Source organism: Triturus cristatus, chromosome 7 (assembly GCF_964204655.1).
Source record: "Triturus cristatus chromosome 7, aTriCri1.1, whole genome shotgun sequence".
Taxonomy (NCBI): domain Eukaryota; kingdom Metazoa; phylum Chordata; class Amphibia; order Caudata; family Salamandridae; genus Triturus; species Triturus cristatus.
Genome location: NC_140590.1, coordinates 645,315,170 through 645,336,664, shown reverse-complemented (window position 1 = coordinate 645,336,664; position 21,495 = coordinate 645,315,170). Strand labels below are relative to the sequence as shown.

The following is a 21,495-nucleotide window of genomic DNA, read 5'->3' as shown; positions in this document are numbered from 1 at the left end:
AGAAAGAAGTAGCTAGAAAAGCAAAGTGTACACACTTCCTCTCACGTGTATTTGCCGAGCACTAATCCTCCTTGTAAAGCTCGTATGTCTATGACAAACTTTCACTTCATGAAGCCATTTTTGAAGTTCCTTTAATATTAAAAAGAAATGTGGCCCATTTATTTCTCATGCACTTTGAAAGGTCTTATGGTGTTAGCGCAGTTTAATAATAGCGAATTCTCTCTTGCAAATGATACAATGAGTGTACTCAGAGTATACCCTCTAAAAGCAAGTCTTGCCCTCTGGTGTCCCAAAAAGACGAGACAAACACTTCAGAGTACAATGACATGCTTTTTTGGTGACATGCTGCAAAAATCGTGCGTTACATGACGTAACGATGAGGTAGATATTAATCCAGGACATACATAATAGGGATGTTTCGGGTCTGGGAGGAGCATCCTCGGCTCACAAAGGCTGCAGTTTCACAGCCCTCAGAGGCGACTGCAGAAGCGGTACCAATGGGATTTATAGGTCGTGTCAAGTGGCTCTGTGGTTTGTTTAATTATTTGCCCCGTTTTTATCGCGTGGGCTCGGTCGCATTGGTATCGGAGCACTTTAAAAGGGACGAGGATGTTATATGAAAAACACGTCTGTGCATATATAAAAGTATAAGTATGAGAATACACAGTGCAGTAGATGAGCAAAAGATGTCTGGTTTGTGGAAAGTACGTTATAATAAACAAAATGTAAGCGCGAGGGCATACAGGTCAATGCACTTTTATATTGGATTATACCCTTCACAACATAAAGTGCACCGATTTATGACTGCATAGATGATGCAGTTATATTATTTCCAGGAGTCTAGGGGCCTTCCAGTTGGAGAGCATGCAGGGTTCAGGAGCTGGCAGGAGGAGACCCATTGGGTTCAGCATTAGGATTCAATATGTAACCCCAAGGGGTCAGCCTAAGAAGAGCTGAGCAGAGTTCAGTTTCCCAAATCTGGCTTCACTGCCCATCTCATTACTTATTTCGGGTGCACTGCCTGAGAACAAAGGGGTTTTGTTGAAATCAGACCTGGCTAATGGAAATGCTGATTTAGAATGGAAATTGCTTTATTTCTAGTTATGGTTCGTTCGTTTGATGGATATGTGGAATTGTTGAGTCGAACAGCCCTAAATGGGATGTGTGCTGTTATAAAAGTATATCTTATATAGATGAGGTTTAAACCCACATGAGTAATTAATGCAAGATTTTATTAAACTCTTCTAGAGAGTTTTGAATTTCATCCCTTGTGGCGTTATTCTGGTCTATTTTGAATTTCAGCATTGCACAGTAGCCCTGCCGACGCTGCACAAATATTGTCGGGGGGAGTTGTTGTGGAAAGAAGGCCCTGAGAAGATTAGCCAATTTAAATAAAAAGTAGCGCACACGGGTCCTAAATGTGCGCTGCAAATTTCAATACACCCTCATTACATCACTGATGTGGTCCCAGTTAAAGGTGGAACGTAGGTGGACTATTGGGATGGTCTGAAGGGGACTTCACTTCCCCAGCACACTTTTTCTCTCCTTGAGAAACTTGATAAATTTCAAAAAGGCAGCCGAACACTAGCGCAGTACAACTACCCACCCTGATGCTTAAGGCTCTCCATGGCATGTCTCACCTATGCCTGTCACAACTGTTCCGACACCATGCTCCATCACGGTTTGTGCAGATAGTCAGCCTCCACCTCCCCACCGTCCTTAAATCCCATTATAGCCCCTATAAGCTCAGATATTTGCATGTCTTAGCCCTCGCGTTTGAAACGCTCTCCCACACCAGCTCAGAGCAATACCTCCCTTTCTGAGTTTAACCAAAAACTCAAATGTCACCTACTGAATCTAAAATGAACAAACATGGGGGACCTGATTACCTCTCCTACCCTGACCCATTCATAATCGAAATATTCACATATCTTTAAATACGTCAATCTTTGATTGTTGTTCTTGTCTTCACTTTGTTTACCTTGCTATCCATCCATTCGGTTACCTATTCTGATGTGTCTTCAATGTAACTATAGCAACTCTGCTAGGATGACTACTGTGAGCAATCGGGTTGTGGTTAAGGAGGTGTGAGCCCTTCGTATGTAACAGCCAGGCTTAACTTAGAGGCAATGTGTAAAGCATTTATGCAGCACTCAAACAGTTATAAAGTGAAGACACAACACAGGAAAAATCCCACACCAGTATGGGAAAATAGAGTAAAATGAAATGAATTATTTGAAACTAAAACACAAATCCAATCAGTAGAACTGGAGCTTTCAAATTTAAAAAATGTAAGGTAAGTATAGCCCCTAAAAGTACTAAGCTTTTAAAAGAAATTAAGTTACTGGTTGTGGGGGGGGGGAGGGGGAGGGGGTGAAACTCTTCTCAAGCAGCAACCACAATCCTCCTCAGGGTGAAGTCCCAAGCAAACCCTAAATTAACCTGTTCTCAACCCTGAGGTAGCCTGGCTCAGAGAAAGTCAGGCTTAACTCGCAGGCAATGTGTAAAGTATTTGTGCAACACTTCAAACAGTAGCACAGTCAAAACACACCTCAAAAGGAGCCCACAGCAGAGTTAGAAAAACAGAGTAAGACCAAAACAACAAAAATCCAATCGGTATAACCCGAGATATTCAGTTTTTAAAGATTTGAGTGAAAGTAGCGCCAAAAGGCATAAAGTGCCAACTGTGAATATCTTGTCGAGCCGGACTGAGACAGAGTCACAAGTTCAGGCCCGCCATAATGGAGCGCACAGACCCAGTTAGGCCCACTGAACAAAGTACCCTCAGTTTGCGGAACGTTGCAAGGATCCGCATCAATGATGTGTTGCACAGTTGAAGTGATGGGACATTTCCAAGATGCGGCAAGCCTACTGTGCGAGGTCCTGTTGTGTCATCATCAAAGATCCCGTTGACAAGGGCTTGCAATGTGAAGTATGGAGTCGAGGCGATGCATCAGTTCTAAGGAGCTGCGATGTGAATTTCAGTATTGTCATTGAGGCCACCATTGACGAGGGATGCGCGGGCATGTGCAGAGGTTGCATCGCTCAGCCGTGGTTCCGATGTGGTGATGGTCTGCTATGCGATGTGGGTCTTTGCAGTGCTTCCAATCCATGCAGCAACATCTATGCATTGGTTCTGCTCAGGGGTGCGCTGGGCAGCAGAGGAAATGCATCAATTCCGCTGGATCCACAGAGGCTGGCAGAGCACCTAAGGCTCACTTCCAAGGGTCCAGGACTGGGGTGGCACTACGTGGCTGGGTAGATTCACAGATGTGGGACCAGGTGCAGGTACAAGGTTGTTGGAGCCTTTCGTCACCAAGGCTCAAGTCAAGAGGCCAGCCAACTAGCCCTAGGAGTCACTCTGTGGTTCGGGGGTCAAGAGAGGCAGGTCCAGTCCTCACCAAGGCAAGAGGGCAGCAGGCAGCAGGTCAGCACAGCACAGTAGAAGCACAGCAAAGCAGTAGTCCAGCAGTTAGGATTTAAAATTGTGATTCGAGAGACACCAATTTGGAAATGACACTTCTAAAATGTAATTCAGTAACTCCAATGTTATCCCATGAGAGAGGTAGGCTTTGCAATGGTGAAAAACAAATTTGAGAGTGTTTCACTACCATGAAACGTGCACCTTAATGCCTGACTTTTTAAATACAATGCACTCTGCCCTTTGGGCTTTTAGGGCCTAACGTAGGGGGGAAATATGTAATAAAAAGGAAGATTTAGGTGTGGTAAGAGGTTTATTTTGCAAGGTAAAGATGGTATTTTAAAACTGCACATGCATGCTGCAATAGCAGGCCTGAGACCTGTTTCAAAAGTGTTGCTTCAGTGGGTGGCACAATAAGAGCTGCAGGTACACTACTAGAATTACATTTACAGTCCCTGGATGCCTGTAGTACCACTTTACTAGGTACTTGTCAGTAAATTGAATGTTCCAATTGAGTGTAAGACACTTTTACCATGTTTAAAGGAGAGAGCAAAAGCACTTTAGCACTGGTTAGCAGTGGTAAAGGGTGCAGTCCTAAAGACAACAAAAACCAAATCAGCAAAACACCAGGGGTTAAAGCAAAAGGTTTGAGGGTGACCATGCAGAGAGGGCCAGGTCCAACAACTACTATATCTTTCAACAAATACAAATTAATAGAAAATCAAGAACCCACAGTTCCATATGGCTGATTCTGTTTCTATAGCAGTATAGATTAAAATGATGGTTTGAATCAGTGTCCAGTATGATAAACTATTGAAACCCCAACATTACCAAAGCATATGGCTCAGCTCACTTAATGTCTGATTAGTGATTAAATCTTGTGCAGGCAGAAGAAGCAAACACCCAGGGGCCTAAAAAGCAATTGCCTCCATTAGACTGCTTTCTTGCTTCTATTAATTTCCCATGTTTTATCTTCATCAAGAAGGCAACACTGCTTACTTCCAGCTGTTCTTACTAAGTGAAGAGTGCATACCTTTATTTGACACAGTCGCACTGAACTAGTATGGTCATTCCCTCTAACAACTCAGATATACTCAAGCGAAGGTCTCACATAGATGAAAAATATACTCAGTGTTTAATGTACGAAAACATCTGCCTGTTGATCTTTTGGCAAACTTTCAATTTCATCTGCCCTCTTGGCTCCTTGTTATTTTGTGCTCTGGATGCATGCATGCCACATGACCGATTGCACATAATGCAACGCATAAGAGGTTCCCAGTGTGCCAGTTGCAAATGTGGAACATGTGGGGTTTAATTCCCTTCTCAGTTGCCCCCAAAGACAAATGTTCACGTGCCTTCATTACCATCACTCATGTGTGACCTCTAGTTTGTTTGTTTCCTTGTCTGTATCTCTTTCTAATGATTTTTTTCTTCGCTTGTTCTGTGTTACCATATACTCTCATCTATGACAAACATGTTGAGTTTTAGAGCCTATCTTTTTTATGAGCATTATGCATGCTGAAGGGACACAGTGGGCTGGGAAATTAGAAGGAACATCACATCCTCCTCCCCAACCATACATGTTGACCCTCTCAGCTTCCAAGCCAACGGAAGGTAACTTAAGTGGTTTGGCAAAGATATCCCACTCTCCTCTTCTCAGCAGGTTGCCCAGGGTCTCTTGTAGGTCTGCCTACAATGGAGACTGGGGGTTTCTTGCTCTGGGGTTATCACCACCACTCTTGACCCTACAGCCTACAAATCATCCAAAATGGTACCTTTGTGGAAAATGTCGAGGGCAACTTGTCTTTCCATTTGAAGTGAGCATTCAGCTATTTGCATGACACGGTTATTCCAACCACGTAAAAGGCATTGATATGTTATTCTCTGCTGAAGGATGTTGACCTCCAGCCCCTGGCTACTGCAAAGTTGTGATATTCTTGTGCCCTTGCTCTGCATGTCCCACGGACAACTTCCTAAATCTGTCCTATAGATCTCCAACAATGATGGTCTATTAAGCTGACATGTCCCAAAAACCATGTATTCGGCCTCCTTATGTGAGAGGCCCATGGGCATACCCTTTGTTTTGGGGTACATTTGGCATATTGATATTGTTTAGAAAGGGCATAGAAGTAACCAATACTGTGCTGGCATTTAAGAAAATCCAATAGCACCTTCTCAAGCCACATCATGATAGGTTATCAATCTGCACCTCAAATATCAGAACACCAAGTCCCTGTGCTCTTTCCAGGTCTGAGTTTGCAGTCTTGTTTCTTTCATCAAATTGGGTTAGTTTCTCCTCTTACTGTTAAGGGATCCCAAACAGTGGTTGCAATAGAATATCGCCGGTATACTAATTCAATGTAAGGATTTTCACAGTGTTGGAATTATAATTAGAGCTCCCACTTTTATGGTACTTGTAACATATAATGTCTTTATCCATATTTATTTTTTTACTATAGTTGTAATAAAACGATGAAAGCCGGTAGTCCAAGGTAGAAAGGGTAAGTTGCATTATTAAGATGTTAAGATCCAAGATGTAATAAAGAGCCCCACCAGGAGCAGCCTTCATGCTACTCGGCCCATTCTCCGACTGACTCTTCCCATCCCACATTCCACAGCCTCATCACCCACCAACATTCCACACCACAGTCACACTGGCTGAGCAGCAGATACAACTATTATCTTATCTGTATTTATCCATATTTATTTTGTGTGTCGGTGTAAATGAAGTCGTAAAATCGTCCATATTTATTTAACTGACAGATGCACACATATTCTTTGCTGTCTGTCATGTTTTAGCAATTTAAGCTGCCAAATATAACCTAAAAGTACACCCTCTGGTAAATATTAGCATTCTACCACAAATTTATTTTGGCATATGCCTTTATTTAAGGAAATTTTATCCTGTTTTTTAATTCCCCGTGCTATCTATCTCCTCATTTGTTGGCCTACAATTCATGAAAGATATCAGTGAGAGTCACTTAAAAGAAGTCCAATTTTGTGTTTTTGCCGCTTTTAGAAATAAATGTAGACAGAAAACACATTGTTTTTTGTCTGTATTTATCTGTAAAAATCAGTAAAAATTGAAAACTGGGAGCCTTAATTATAATTAGGGCTCCCGGTTTTATGGTATTTTTTTTTTGTTGCCATTTCCGTCTGTATTTATCCGTTTTTATTTTTGTCACAAGCAAAAGAAGATTCTTCAGCTAGTATTTTTTTCTTATTTATGCGAGAGAGGGGCTATGGAGAGATTGTAATGACTGCACGCACTTAGAAAGTGAAACAAAACTGAAAACACTGAAAGGCAGAACATTCTATTTCAAACAAAGTGTGCATTTAATGTACAAAATTCCAGGGAACATTAAGCAAGTAACATTAAGCACCGTGTTCGAAGAGGGAGTGATGGGGGATGGAGCCTCTCTTTTGGCAATGTTCCACATTTTTGTTATTGGGATCGCATCAAACTGTGTTACAAAATCTCTCTTGAAAGTTACCTGCAACCTGTTCCAACCCTTTGTGAGGCAAAGAGCAAGCGCAGCAAGATTAGAAAAGGAATGAAGGCATGAAAGCAAAAGTGAAATTTCTTATGCAAAGGCAAAATTAAATGAAGGAGACTGCGATCCACACATCTCGCTGAAGAGAGCTAGTTGCACAGAAACAGCTGGCATTACACATGCAAATAGTAAAAAAAAAAAAAAAAAGGGAAGAAAGAACTTCATGTTTTCTTGAAACGGGGTCACAATCATGTTTGTACACTAGGGGTATGTCATTTTTTTAAAATTCCTCGATGCCTGCCACTTGCAACCGAGCACGCCACTACCTGCTAACAGGTCTCTGTCTTGCGCCAATGATTACCATTCACAGGCTACCTTATTGGCACTGACCCCAGCAGGCCCCGCCAGATGATGCCTAAAGCTTTCTATCAGTGAGCCGGCCTGCTAACGCACATATTAGCACCTCGTGCTTGGCAATTAGGCATTCTATGATGGACACAGTGTTTTTTTAAACCTCAAGTACTCGCGCTTCTTACTGCGACCCCTCCCCCTTAACGTGCAACACCTACTGCCATCTGCTGCCTTGTGTACCTTAGCAGTTCTCTTAATTGGGTCGTAGTGGTGTAGATTACCAAGAGGGGCTTGCCGAGGTAAACCTGGGCAGGAGTGGGGCTGCGGCGAACAGTTTGTTAGTATTTTCCCGTTTTTAACTTATAAATACAGACATTGGAAAAATAGTTTGCCATCTGTATTTATATGTAAAGTTCCATTTAAACGGAAAACCAGGAGCCTTAATTATAATGTACTCACTGACGGTGTATCTGGCCTTGTGCAACTCAACATCAGATACAGCAATACAGCCTTACACTGCTGAAGGATTTTGGGCTCCAAAAAGAAACTAAGTCTGAAGTTAAAACTCTTGACCGGGTGAAGGCGCCAAAATTATCAGACCAACAAGAAGACTTCCTTTGGTCGAAATTTAAATCCCTCCCACTCTGAGCTTTTCCCACCAAACCAAATGGTTTCAGCTGGACCTTGTCTAACGCCTGTCCGACTTAATACATGCTGCTGGCTTGCCCTACTGAGGGATTTTGACTTCCAGAAAAAAGACTAAGTCTCAAGGTGAAACCTCCCACCAGATCTATCCTGGTTGGTTTATCCAAACTGAGCTCCATCATGGCCAGCCTGAAATTGCCCCTAGCTTCCGGTCTGCAGCGACCATTGACTACCATTTGCACTCTCTGCTTTTTGACGTTATTTTACTTTACATCTTTAAAAATCCATATCTCTCTTTTCCAGTATTGAAGTTTTGTTGTTTTGGTGATCTTGTTCATTACATTTTGCTTTCTCTTTATAGATTTGAGTGGAGTCTTTATTGTGTCGTATTTTTTACTTCTCAACTGTTTTAATATTTTTGTATGCTTCCCATATTTTCTCTGTGTTGAGTCCTGAGAGCTCAGGTTTACATTACTGAAACTTATAACTAGACTTAACAAGATAGTGACTTTATTGCTTGTGGTGGACCCCAGTCCATCCCAACTACTAAACCACTTTCTCACACCCACTCTCTGAAGTTTCTCAATTCAGACTTGAGCATAGAAGTGTTCTTTATCTCTTCTCTTATGAAGGGTTTCTGCGATTCAGCAGAACCAATAAACCTTGCCAGGTCAACTCACTACTAGTAGACCCCCACACAAAAGTGCTTCTAAAGGGACAAGCCGTCATTTAGCATAACACAAAATGATTCAATATACAAATATACTGTTTTCAGTAATTCAACTAACGTTGCCACTAGTTTATACTCATTTCATTTCATAAAACATTATTCGGGCACTATTGTAGCCATAAAAGTACAAGCATATGATAAAAATAACATATTAAAACCAAACAATCAGTGCATATCAATTCATCATAAAATCGCATTACAAATAACAGCATTTAAGTGAAAAACACATGTCCAGCCAGGATAATAAAAACACTATAACATATTTGTGGAAAGAACATGGTTATTCAGAATGCAGAGTGCCCAGAGTGAACCGCAGCACGCAGAAATGAGCTGACACAGAAGCACGTTTCAACATCTGGTAACTCCCTTAAGGTTTTATACACTAACCATCACCGTGTTTGATTTCTGACCTTCAATAAGGAGACCAGGTATTGCGTGGTAAATCTTATGTAATAACCACAAAAGAGAATAAAGTGCAGCATAGGTTGACCGTAGTGACCATTACAAAGCACGGTTGAAAATCGAGCTTGTGCTGATAGTCTAAAGGTAAAGACAGCAAGTATTTCACAGTGCCAGCTCTAAACCGAAATGATAGTGCTCGATCCCATCTTCCTCCAACATCCTCTGGATTACTAGTAAGGGGCATTTCTGGGCATAATTACTAATAACTTGCAACCGTGGACTCATGGGATTCTGTTTCCAGCATATTGTCTTGTACCTGTGCTAATAGCATGGCTTGGACCTGTTTTTTCCCAGGTAAGGTGTGGAGTGCGGTATTAAAAAAGGCACGACTTAAACCGATTTCCTCAAATGCGTTCTATAAGTTAGCCAGCCAGGATTTTGACAAGCCTTTATCCCGTGCTAGGACGTCGATAATGATATCTCTTGTGAGGGCAGCTTTCTGCGTTTTCCACACAGACAACCAAAGCAAGGGCGGGTATGAAGTCTATCAATGTAAATACTAGGCCCAGTTCGTTATGGCAATGAAAGTGTGGAGTGACAGTGAACACACTATCTTCCTTCAAAAGCCGTTTTCCTCTATTTGGCTAGCCCCACACTCACCTATGCCCCAGATCTCTGCCCATAAGAAGCCACTGGGCCACACTGGGAGGTAGATATCTTGATCAATGGACCCAAAATCTTGCCTCCCGGTGGTGAGGGGAGACTGAGTAGTGATCCAACCACCCGTGATAGCGTCTCCCTATGCTTTACTATGCTTGAGGCCCAAGAATCTGCTGCACTAAAAGTAACCCCGAAGTATGAAAAAGTCCTAGTGCTTGAAAGGCGATTGGAGTCCACTGTGATGCTAGCACTTTGGGCCGCACGTAATTATAAACAATTTTGTTACATTTGTTGAAGATCAAGACTACCTATAAAGGGTACATTCTCATTATTAATAATAATCTGTGTATGTTACTTGCAGCTGTCTGAATAAATCTGTTTACTTTACAAGCTCAAGTTCTTAGCTCTCTTCTTGTGTCATTATGCTGTAGTAGGCATTTGATAACTACTTTCAGATGTCTTTCTGATCATGTCCAGTGATAATGTATATGAGGTATTATTGTTGCTCATCCAATAATCTAGTTGTTTGGCCTTCATGGATTAGTGATATTTCACAATAACGTTTTAGTGCTATACCATGTGGCTGAAAAATCTATCCTCAGGGTTTCAGACCTTTAATGTCCAGGGTTATATCTGAAAAAAATGATCTTGTGTATATGATCAATGAAATGTATCAGAATCTCCACGTATAGAATTGTTGCTTTAACCAACATGGCGACAAATTCCCTTTTTTCAAATACAAGTTTCTCTGTATGGGTGTATGATTTTAGCCATACATTTTGTGATTTGCTTGTATGTTAATTAACAAAATTTCAAATATCAGTGAAACTCACTATCCCTAGGTTTCTCCCTTGATAACAAACTGAATGTGAATCTACATATAAAAGCAATGGCACAGAGTACACACTTTTAATTATGCCATCTCAAATCCACCACTTAAATCCTTCCCACGCTTGATGTAAACCTATCAATTCAAGCTCTGATGATATCCACCTGGAATATAATATGGGCTTGCTTTTCTCAATGGCATTCTTGCAATTCGACTTGCCCATTACAATCAGTTTTACATGGAGCAGCCAGATTATCTCCAACTCCAGAAAATGAGATGATAAAACACTGGTTCTAATATCAGTAAGTTGGATACCTTGGGAAGCCTTCATTATCTGCCTCCATCGTCTGTACGTTTACGCCTCCTCTGCCAATTTGTGTATCCACACCCGCAATCCCGTATATATCTGTACACATCTGACTACTTGAATGTGCTGTATGTAATTATAAGATGTCTTTTAATTATTATTTTAAATATTCAGTCTACTACGTTTGCCTGTATCTATGTAACTTCACAAGATTTCTCTGATTGTAAAGCACTGTGACGTTTATTTAAACTGTGTTTGTGCTATATTAAGAATATATTCGGATATTAATGAATGTTTTGCCCTTCAGTGGTATATGTATTCAATACTGTACTGCTCAGGAGGGGGTGAGCCTATCTGCAGAGCTCTTCATGTCAGGCTGCTGCAATGGAAATTCTAAAGAGTCCTTGCTGAAGTGACCAACAGAAGAAGAGAGACCATGTCAATAAATGCGAGATAATTGTCATTGTTTTGGTTGTGTTTCGTGTTTGTATGGACATTTGACAAATAGGTGTTCACTTCTATGCTGCTTCTGTGCACCCACTCTTCTTTAAGTATGTGTGTTTGGAGCAAACTGAAGATCCACAATATGCATGTAATGTTTATTGATCTGGGGAAATCTTGCAGAAGTCAAATTGCTGTGACTATAGTTATTTTTGTGGACTTGTGCATTGACCCTCTACACCCTTTAAAAAAAAGAAAAATACTATTGTTGACTCTTGTATCACATCTGTGTTTAAAAAATGTTTTTGCAGTTCAGGAAGCAAGAAACTTAATTCCAATGGATCCCAATGGGCTTTCAGATCCATATGTGAAGCTAAAGCTGATCCCTGACCCCAAGAATGAAAGCAAAAAGAAAACGAAGACCATCCGCTCGAGCCTGAACCCGCACTGGAACGAGTCCTTCACGTTGTAAGTCTGAGGCCCTCTGCTGACACCCCGCTTACTTCCAGCTCGATTGCTTTTTCATTGCCAGCACTGCTCACAAATAAATGGCCCTGACAGCCATGTTCTGCCTCTTGCTTTCTTACAGCAAACTCAAGCCAGCAGACAAGGATCGACGGCTATCAGTGGAGATCTGGGACTGGGACCGGACAACGAGAAATGACTTCATGGGTTCCTTTTCTTTTGGGGTGTCTGAGCTCATAAAAATGCCAGCGTGTGGATGGTGAGTGGCTAATTTGTGCAACATGCAAAATAATTATGGATAAAAGTAAAGAGTCCTATTATCCAAATACTATCAAAGTAGTGTATAATCAGTCATTCCAAAACCGGTCTGTGGGATTAAAACCTTTAAATGTGTTACAACTTCTTACTGATTGATTTACTCTACTATTTTGTGGTTGCTTGGATTGCATATTGTGCTGCTCTCCCATGTGGGGGTTTGAATGAAGGGAATGGAGCAGGTTTCCACAATTAAGTACATCTGCATATGCTGTAGACTAGCGCCATGGATAGCTTGTGAAGCTGGGAATAGTTCAATAACCAATCAAACATGGCAGACTTGTGGAATTAGCATTTTTAACCTGATTCTGAACACTGCCTGCAACGTGAACAGTAACATGTATGGTCTACTTTGACACATAAACAAAAAGGATCCACCCACAAGTACAAGAGATCACCCAATTACTCAATGTGTATCCCACGATCGTGGAAAATACACATTAGTTGTTTAAATACCCCTCACACACCAAAAGGGCCCTTGGTGTCATGCTTCATCATAGGGGTCTTCCTGCCCCTCTACGGGACAGGGCGTGCTATGACCTACGTTTGCGCGGGAGCACTGTTGTTGGTGAGACAGCTATGTGTGATGCGGGGGTGTGAGAGGAAGGGTCAGGAGTGAATAAGGAGTGAATTAAAAAATACCTGGCTCTCAGGTCTAGGAAAATGTATTCTGCCGGTCGAGCTGGTATTGTTAAAAGGTGGGGTAAGGAGGGTGTAAGCCTCAATGAGCTATATCTCCTAGTGGTGTCGACATGTTTCGAAGCTTCCCCATGCTTCTTCGTCAGGACCTTAAGGATCCCTTCCTGTCACTAACTGTGTTGTGTCAAGTAACAAAGATTGTGAGAGAAAAAAGAATATGTAAAAGGAAGTAAATAGCCTCCACGATATCAATGCCTTAATAGGTCTTACATAGTCCTATCAACCTAGAGGGAAATAAAAGGCGTATTAATTACGTATGAAGTAGTTCAATCCATTGTGTCAGTACGGTGATCTGTAAAAAAAGGTGAAGAGTACTGGTCTCTTGACGCTATCCGTAACGTTATCACGTGATCAGTGATGAAAGTACTGTGTGACAGATGGACATACAACATTAAACATAACACACACACATAACAAAGAGCACACACTCTAATAAAAAGGGGGGACTAGTTTAATGTATATCCATGCCAGAATCAAATTCCCCACAAAAGTATGGACATACTTGCTCACAGGAGATAAGTAACCTCATGAGCTCGTGAACCGAGTGGTGGGCGTGCCAAGTGGGCTACCTGCATGAAGAGAGGAACAGGAGAGGCAAAAGTGGGCAAACGACCAAAATACTAGCGTTGTCAAGATGTTACCTCATTCTCACTGAAGCGCCGTACTTACGACTCCAGGGATCAGTGTCCCGCCAAATCAGCCACCCCGGTCGGCTCCGTCGATAGAACTGAATCGGACGGTGCGCGTTATAAATAGCTACATCAATTAGTGTAATTGCGCCTAGGTGGTAAACGCCCAATGCGCGCTGATTCTGCAAACGGAGACCCGGAAACGGAAGTAGACCGTCCGGGTCATTCCGACCAATTGCCTGAACCAGGACCGAAGGGGGAAGGACCCCATGGGAAGGACCTGGGTGTCTTGATCCACTGCCTGTCTAAAATACCTGATCGGATTTAAACGGAGTAGATGTTGCAGTTATCTGCCCATCGAGGCTACCTGATGAAATAAAAATAAGGAGTAGATGCTCTAGTTGACTAGGACTTGTGATCGGAATGGTCACCCGGAACATCCAAATAAGCCTGGGATTACAGGAGATGGATATCAGGGACATAGGTGTCCAAGCCAATGCCTGCATAAATATCAGACTGATCGAGAACAGATGGTTGATTAAAGGAATGGCAGGTGTAGTGGCCCAATCGGTTTCAAGAGAGCGTGGTACTAGTGGGCAAGGGGTGTATGAACTAGTACTCAGTCTAAGTGCATGGAGGGATTGGTATAACTCCATACACGAAAGAGATATTGAGTTTGACCCTACGAGGAATTTACTCATAGGACTTGATGTGGAAAGCCTGTACACCAGCCTGCCCCATGATGAAACATTACTCATTATTGAGGAGGTACTTTTTTCTGCCCCGTGGGAATACCATACACCACGCAATCTGGTGATGGAATGTGTATCATTAGCACTTACCCGTAATTTCTTTATGTATGGTGATGACATCTATGAGCAACGACACGGTACCAGCATGGGGAGTACCTTCGCTCCTAGTCTAGCGGGTCTTTATGTACACCATCTCGAGACAAGTAGGATCTTACACACAATGAATCCCTTCCTCCCTCACATCAAAGTCTGGAAAAGATACATAGACGATGTTTTGGTTGTGTGGGAAGGTGATATAAACTCAACTGATGCTTTTATGTTGTGGCTCAATCAACAGAACTTGTTCTTGAAATTCACACATACTGTGTCAGCTCACAATCTGGTGTTCTTGGATCTCAATATCTACCCGGAGCAGGGCAGATTGAAAACCACCACGCACTTTAAAGCAACAGCCAAGAACTGTTTACTCTTGTTTGACAGTTTTCATCCCCGTCATCTTAGGATAAATCTACCCTATGGTCAATTCCTCCGTCTTCGGAGAAACTGCACGGAGGTCAAAGAGTTCAAGAAACAAGCATCCGAACTACGCCTGAAACTGATCGAGCGCAACTATCCCGAGCCGATCATTGATAAAGCCCTCAAGAGAGCAAGGAATAACAACAGGGAAGCTCTCTTGGAAGACAAAGTGGTCACTCAGACTGATGAAAGGCCCATCTGTGTGACCACCTTTAACACACACTCCAACAGGATCACTAAGATAGTGAATAAACACTGGCGTCTCCTCAACAGCTGTGGCTTGAACATCACGAAACCCATGTTTGCACATAAGAGGGGTCGCAACCTGAAGGACATGCTTGTCCACACCAGACCCAAGAATACATCCCAGCCCAGAATTGAAGGTCTGCTACCTCCAGTACAGGGTCATCATCCCTGTGGCAACTGTAGTACTTGCCCACTCACTAAGAGAAGCAGACATATTCAATTCCGCAATGGCGAGAAATGGGACCAGAGGAACTTTACTAATTGCAACAGTAAAAACGTTGTCTACTTAATCACCTGCCCGTGTGGTCTGGAGTATGTGGGTATGACCACGAGACCCATCAAGACACGCATTGGTGAACACCGCAGTAATGTCAGATGCGGGCGTAGTACTACCAAAATGTCCAACCACTATATTTCTAGTGGACATGGCGTTAATGATCTACAATGGACAGTGATTGAACAAATGGGCAGCGAACATGGCCTTCTGGAAAAAGAGCAGCGTTGGGTTTTTCGCTTGGGTACTCACATCCATGGTTTAAATGACGATATACCATGGAACCAGTTCCATCTTTAAGAATTCCAACTACAGACTGAATGGCTTCCTATCTTAGGCTCTACAACCTCACTGTAGTTTTCATCTATCTGGGGGCGATTATTCTAAAACTGTCCCTATCAGGTACCTCTCCGTCTCCAATGTGGGTTTTTTTGCCACCTCCTCCTATTGTTAGGAATGTAGGTTCAATGTTTTTAGTCTTGGAATCATTTTTGTATCACTGTACATTTCTTGGCACTCTGTCAGGTTCTCCCTATTGACGTCATGCTACTCAGTCCATCACTAATGTGACCCCTACCTTTCGTGTATGGAGTTATACCAATCCCTCCATGCACTTAGACTGAGTACTAGTTCATACACCCCTTGCCCACTAGTACCACGCTCTCTTGAAACCGATTGGGCCACTACACCTGCCATTCCTTCAATCAACCATCTGTTCTCGATCAGTCTGATATTTATGCAGGCATTGGCTTGGACACCTATGTCCCTGATATCCATCTCCTGTAATCCCAGGCTTATTTGGATGTTCCGGGTGACCATTCCGATCACAAGTCCTAGTCAACTAGAGCACCTACTCCTTATTTTTATTTCATCAGGTAGCCTCGATGGGCAGATAACTGCAACATCTACTCGGTTTAAATCCGATCAGGTATTTTAGACAGGCAGTGGATCAAGACACCCAGGTCCTTCCCATGGGGTCCTTCCCCCTTCGGTCCTGGTTCAGGCAATTGGTCGGAATGACCCGGACGGTCTACTTCCGTTTCCGGGTCTCCGTTTGCAGAATCAGCGCGCATTGGGCGTTTACCACCTAGGCGCAATTACAGTAATTGATGTAGCTATTTATAACGCGCACCGTCCGATTCAGTTCTATCGACGGAGCCGACCGGGGTGGCTGATTTGGCGGGACACTGATCCCTGGAGTCGTAAGTACGGCGCTTCAGTGAGAATGAGGTAACATCTTGACAACGCTAGTATTTTGGTCGTTTGCCCACTTTTGCCTCTCCTGTTCCTCTCTTCATGCAGGTAGCCCACTTGGCACGCCCACCACTCGGTTCACGAGCTCATGAGGTTACTTATCTCCTGTGAGCAAGTATGTCCATACTTTTGTGGGGAATTTGATTCTGGCATGGATATACATTGAACTAGTCCCCCCTTTTTATTAGAGTGTGTGCTTTTTGTTATGTGTGTGTGTTATGTTTAATGTTGTATGTCCATCTGTCAGACAGTACTTTCATCACTGATCACGTGATAACGTTACGGATAGCGTCAAGAGACCAGTACTCTTCACCTTTTTTTACAGATCACCGTACTCACACAATGGATTGAACTACTTCATACGTAATTAATACGCCTTTTATTTCCCTCTAGGTTGATAGGACTATGTAAGACCTATTAAGGCATTGATATCGTGGAGGCTATTTACTTCCTTTTACATATTCTTTTTTCTCTCACAATCTTTGTTACTTGACACAACACAGTTAGTGACAGGAAGGGATCCTTAAGGTCCTGACGAAGAAGCATGGGGAAGCTTCGAAACATGTCGACACCACTAGGAGATATAGCTCATTGAGGCTTACACCCTCCTTACCCCACCTTTTAACAATACCAGCTCGACCGGCAGAATAAATTTTCCTAGACCTGAGAGCCAGGTATTTTTTAATTCACTCCTTATTCACTCCTGACCCTTCCTCTCACACCCCCGCATCACACATAGCTGTCTCACCAACAACAGTGCTCCCGCGCAAACGTAGGTCGTAGCACGCCCTGTCCCGTAGAGGGGCAGGAAGACCCCTATGATGAAGCATGACACCAAGGGCCCTTTTGGTGTGTGAGGGGTATTTAAACAACTAATGTGTATTTTCCACGATCGTGGGATACACATTGAGTAATTGGGTGATCTCTTGTACTTGTGGGTGGATCCTTTTTGTTTATGTATAACTGACTGGGAGGAAGTATCCACCTCCCCCACTCGCTGAGTGGTACCTCTCTACTCCTCTCTTTGTTTTTCTTTATATGGTCTACTTTGACATCACAGTTATACAGCTGCTTACAGTATAGAGTGAGGTTTGGGTCAAACCCCTTCAACCACTGGCTTGTCTGGATTAGGCTATTTTGGCCATTGGCATGACACATTGTCAATCATACCTTTGATCAGGCCAGAGGAATGTTACGCTTTCAGTGCCATGCTATTGACTGTTTGTTTTTCTCCTTCCACCTGCTGCTGCGAATGAAACAAGGGCTACTTTGCATCTACAAATTATACTCAACAATAACACTTTTTGTCCTATTTAATTTCTTATCTCACACACTCTGTATACAAAAGCAACCCTTTTTTTTACTCTGGCAGTCATTTTATGAAAGCTTTTGTCATTACTGACGTGCAGATTTGACTGTCGCTGCCTCTTAACTGACTTTTCACACCACCAGTACCACACCACCACCAATACCACATCACCACCTATACAATCCCAATATTAACACACCACCAACACAGACATCAATACCACACACCACCAATACCATCTACATGATACAACCACCACCACCATTATTATTACCAAAGTCATCAATACGATTGTCAATAACACCAATACCACCTCCAATGCAAATACCGAAACCACCTGGCACCACCACCACCACTACTACAAAGCACCTGCCAAGTTTACCACCACCACTACCAAAACCCAAACTATCACTAACTATATCCCCACCAAATACCAATACCACACCCAAGCATTAATAGCAAAGACCACCACCATTTTTACTTCTACCAATACCACTGTCAATACCAACACTAACACAAATACTTCAACTACCAGACACCACCAATACCACTAAGATACTACCAACTATACAACCAACAGCACCACCACCAGAAATACCACTGTCACCACCAAATACTAATACCACACCCACCACTAATAGCAAAGCCATCATCATCAATACCACCACCTTTTTTTTTTTTTACCACAACGAATACCAACATCAATAATGGCAATACCACCGCCAGTACCATCAGTACAAGTACCAATTACAATAGCATCAATAGCATCCATCTGTAAAACCACCACCAGTATCACAACCACCAATGGTACCATCACCAACAAGCTCTGCCAAAGATAATACGTCTGAGTTTAATGTGCTACTGCATGAAACCACATCTGTATTTGCATGATTTGTAACATTAAACCCATTCTCATTAGCCTTACTACATTGGCTTAGTTTTTATTTTGAGTCAAGACTAACTCGGTCTTTTATAGCAGGCTGAGCACAAGGTTTCTTTTAAGAAGCACTAGGGCAAAGCTATGACTTGGTATACCGCACTCAACAGCCCATTGAATGATGTTGTGTCTTTCTCATATCGCATGCCTGCAACGAGGGTGCAGACTTGTTTTGGAGCCATCAAAGCCTACATGTGGAGACCTGTGGAGTCCTTCTATATGGCCAATATAAAGGCAGGATAATTGGCTTAATACATGTTTTGTTCCTTTCCACAGCCTCAAAGTGCCTGAAACTGACCCTAGCTAACTTGGCGTCAATAATGCACAGTGGCTGGTGACCTTTGGTGCTTAACTGAGTGGTGACATCTTCTTCTGGAGACCGCCTCCCATTAGACTAAAGCTAGATGCTGACTGATGATCACCTACCTTTAAGTTATGAGGTCTTTGGTTTTTGGAATAGTTTTTGTGGTTGAGGAAGCAAGCATTGAAACAACTGTTTGAATTGCACTTATGTTGCATCCAAGCCAGCTATGAACTAGACGTTTGACTAGCTTGCCAGTTCTCAACATTCCTGTGAAGGTTTGTTTCTTATTAGCCGCCCTACTCGCCACCACAGACGACATACGCAACATCCTTGACCAGGGCCACTCCACAGCCCCATCCTTCTTCGACACCGTCTCCCACCGCACCCTCCTCGCCAGACTACATGACGCCAGCATACAAGGAATAGCCCTAGACTGGATCCGATCCTTCCTCACTGGAAAAAGCCAGAGAATCAGGCTGCCACCCTTCCTCTCTGACGCCACGGAAATCAGCTGCGGAGTCCCACAGGGGTCATCACTGGGCCCGACCCTCTTTAACATCTAAATGGCCCCCCTCGCAGCCATCGTCCGACAAACAGCCTCAACATCGTATTCTACGCTGACGACACCCAGCTCATCCTCTCCCTCACCAAAGACCCCACCAGCGCCAGACTAGACTTCCAGAAAGGAATGATGGATGTAGAAGCCTGGATGACCAACAGCTGCCTAAAACTCAACGCCGACAAGATGGAAGTCCTCGTACTCAGTACCACCCCCTCAGCATGGGACAATACCTGGTGGCCGACCGCCTTCGGAAGCCCACCAACCCCCTCGGACGACTCCAGAAACCTTGGAATCATAGTCAACTCATCTCTCACAATGAACCGACAGGTTAACGCCGTCACCTCCAGCTGCTTCAACACTCTCTGCATCCTCCGCTAGACTTTCCAATGGATCCCCCCGAGTCAAGGAAGATCGTCACCCAGGCACTCATCACAAGCAGACAGGACTACGGAAATGCACTCTACGCCGGCATCAACAAGTTCCTACTCTGAAAACTTCAGCTTATACAGAACACCGCTGCCAGACTCGTCCTTGGCATCCCCCGGCACGAACACATCAGCCATCCCCTTCGAAGCCTCCACTGGCTCCCCGTGGAGAAAAGAGTCACTTTCAAAATCCTCACCCACGCCTACAAATGCATACACAACACCGGACCGAAATACCTCAACAACAGTTTCAACTTCCACGTACCCAAGAGAAACCTCCGATCCTCTATCCTCGCACTAGCTGAATCACCGCACATCCACAGAGCCAGGGCCAGGCGGAAAATCCTTCTCTCACATCGCGGCCAAATCCTGGAACGACCTCTTGGCAAACATCAGACGAGCCTTCTCCTTGAACACCTTCAGGAAGACCCTCAAGACCTGCCTTTTCGGCTAACAGATCGCCGGACCCCCCCCTTTCCCCTCCCCCAGCACCTTGAGACCCCCATGGGTGAGTAGCACGCTTACAATTCACTGATTTATTGATTTGGACATAGTCATTTTTACATTTTTTCTAGCACAAAAAAAAGTGTTGCTTTGAAACACAGCCTAATTACCAGGAGAAGGCTCAGTCTGATCTGATGAGGTCAGCTAAGGAAGAACATATTTAGAGCTAAATGACTTTCTGGTGTAATAAGACCCACACAACCAGAGTTTCCTCGAAGCAGAAGGTAAAAGTTTTGAAGCCTTTCCAGCTAATTCCTGTGTCCTATATGACCCTAATCCACACAGGGCACCAGGAATTTAAACAGTCATTGGCATAGCCAATAGGTCTCGCCTTTGGGACCTTTTAAGTGTTTAGCCATGCAACAGTTGATGTTGTTGCACCTAGGATATTGTGCTAGATGACTAAACACTTATAAGGACCCAAAGGCGAGACCTATTGGCTATGCTTCAAGCGCTCCTCCCGAGCAGCCCTGCCTGCCGATCACGTAATCTCCCTGTGCCTGAATATGCCCTTGTGTAATGTAACCGGAGCTCATGTAAAGCGCTCCAATACCTTGAGGTAGAGTTTGCGCTATAGAAATCTGCATTAAAAAAAAACACACCATGCCAGCCTGCCTCAAGCGTTCCTCCCGAGCAGCCCTGCCTGCCGATCACATAATCTCCCCGTGCCTGAATGTGCCCTTGTGTAACGTAACCGGAGCCCATGTAAAGCACTCCAATACCTTCAGGTAGAGTTTGCGCTATAGAAATCTGCATAAAAAACACTGTGCAAGCCTGCCTCAAGCGCTCCTCCCGAGCAGCCCTGCCTGCCGATCACATAATCTCCCCGTGCCTGAATGTGCCCTTGTGTAATGTAACCGGAGCTCATGTAAAGCACTCCAATACCTTCAGGTAGAGTTCGTGCTAGAGAAATCTGCATTAAAAAAAAACACCGTGCCAGCCTGCCTCAAGCGCTCCTCTCAAGCAGCTCTACCTGCGGATCACATAATCTCCCCGTGCCTGAATGTGCCCTTGTGTAACATAA

The 21,495-nt window shown here is 43.5% G+C and overlaps 1 protein-coding gene across 3 annotated transcripts in view; it reads left to right on the top strand.

Annotated features, from left to right (window-relative positions):
- The window catches only part of PRKCA (protein kinase C alpha), a 1,238,880-nt gene that overhangs the window by 900,117 nt on the left and 317,268 nt on the right, over positions 1–21,495 (top strand). For all 3 annotated transcript variants that reach the window (XR_014966571.1, XM_085617273.1, XM_085617272.1), the window contains exons 6-7: positions 11,592–11,748; positions 11,870–12,004. Coding sequence is in view for 2 of the 3 variants with exons in the window: in XM_085617273.1 (XP_085473399.1) it covers positions 11,592–11,748; positions 11,870–12,004 (292 nt within the window). In the remaining variant the exon portion in view is untranslated. The remainder of the gene's footprint in view (positions 1–11,591; positions 11,749–11,869; positions 12,005–21,495) is intronic.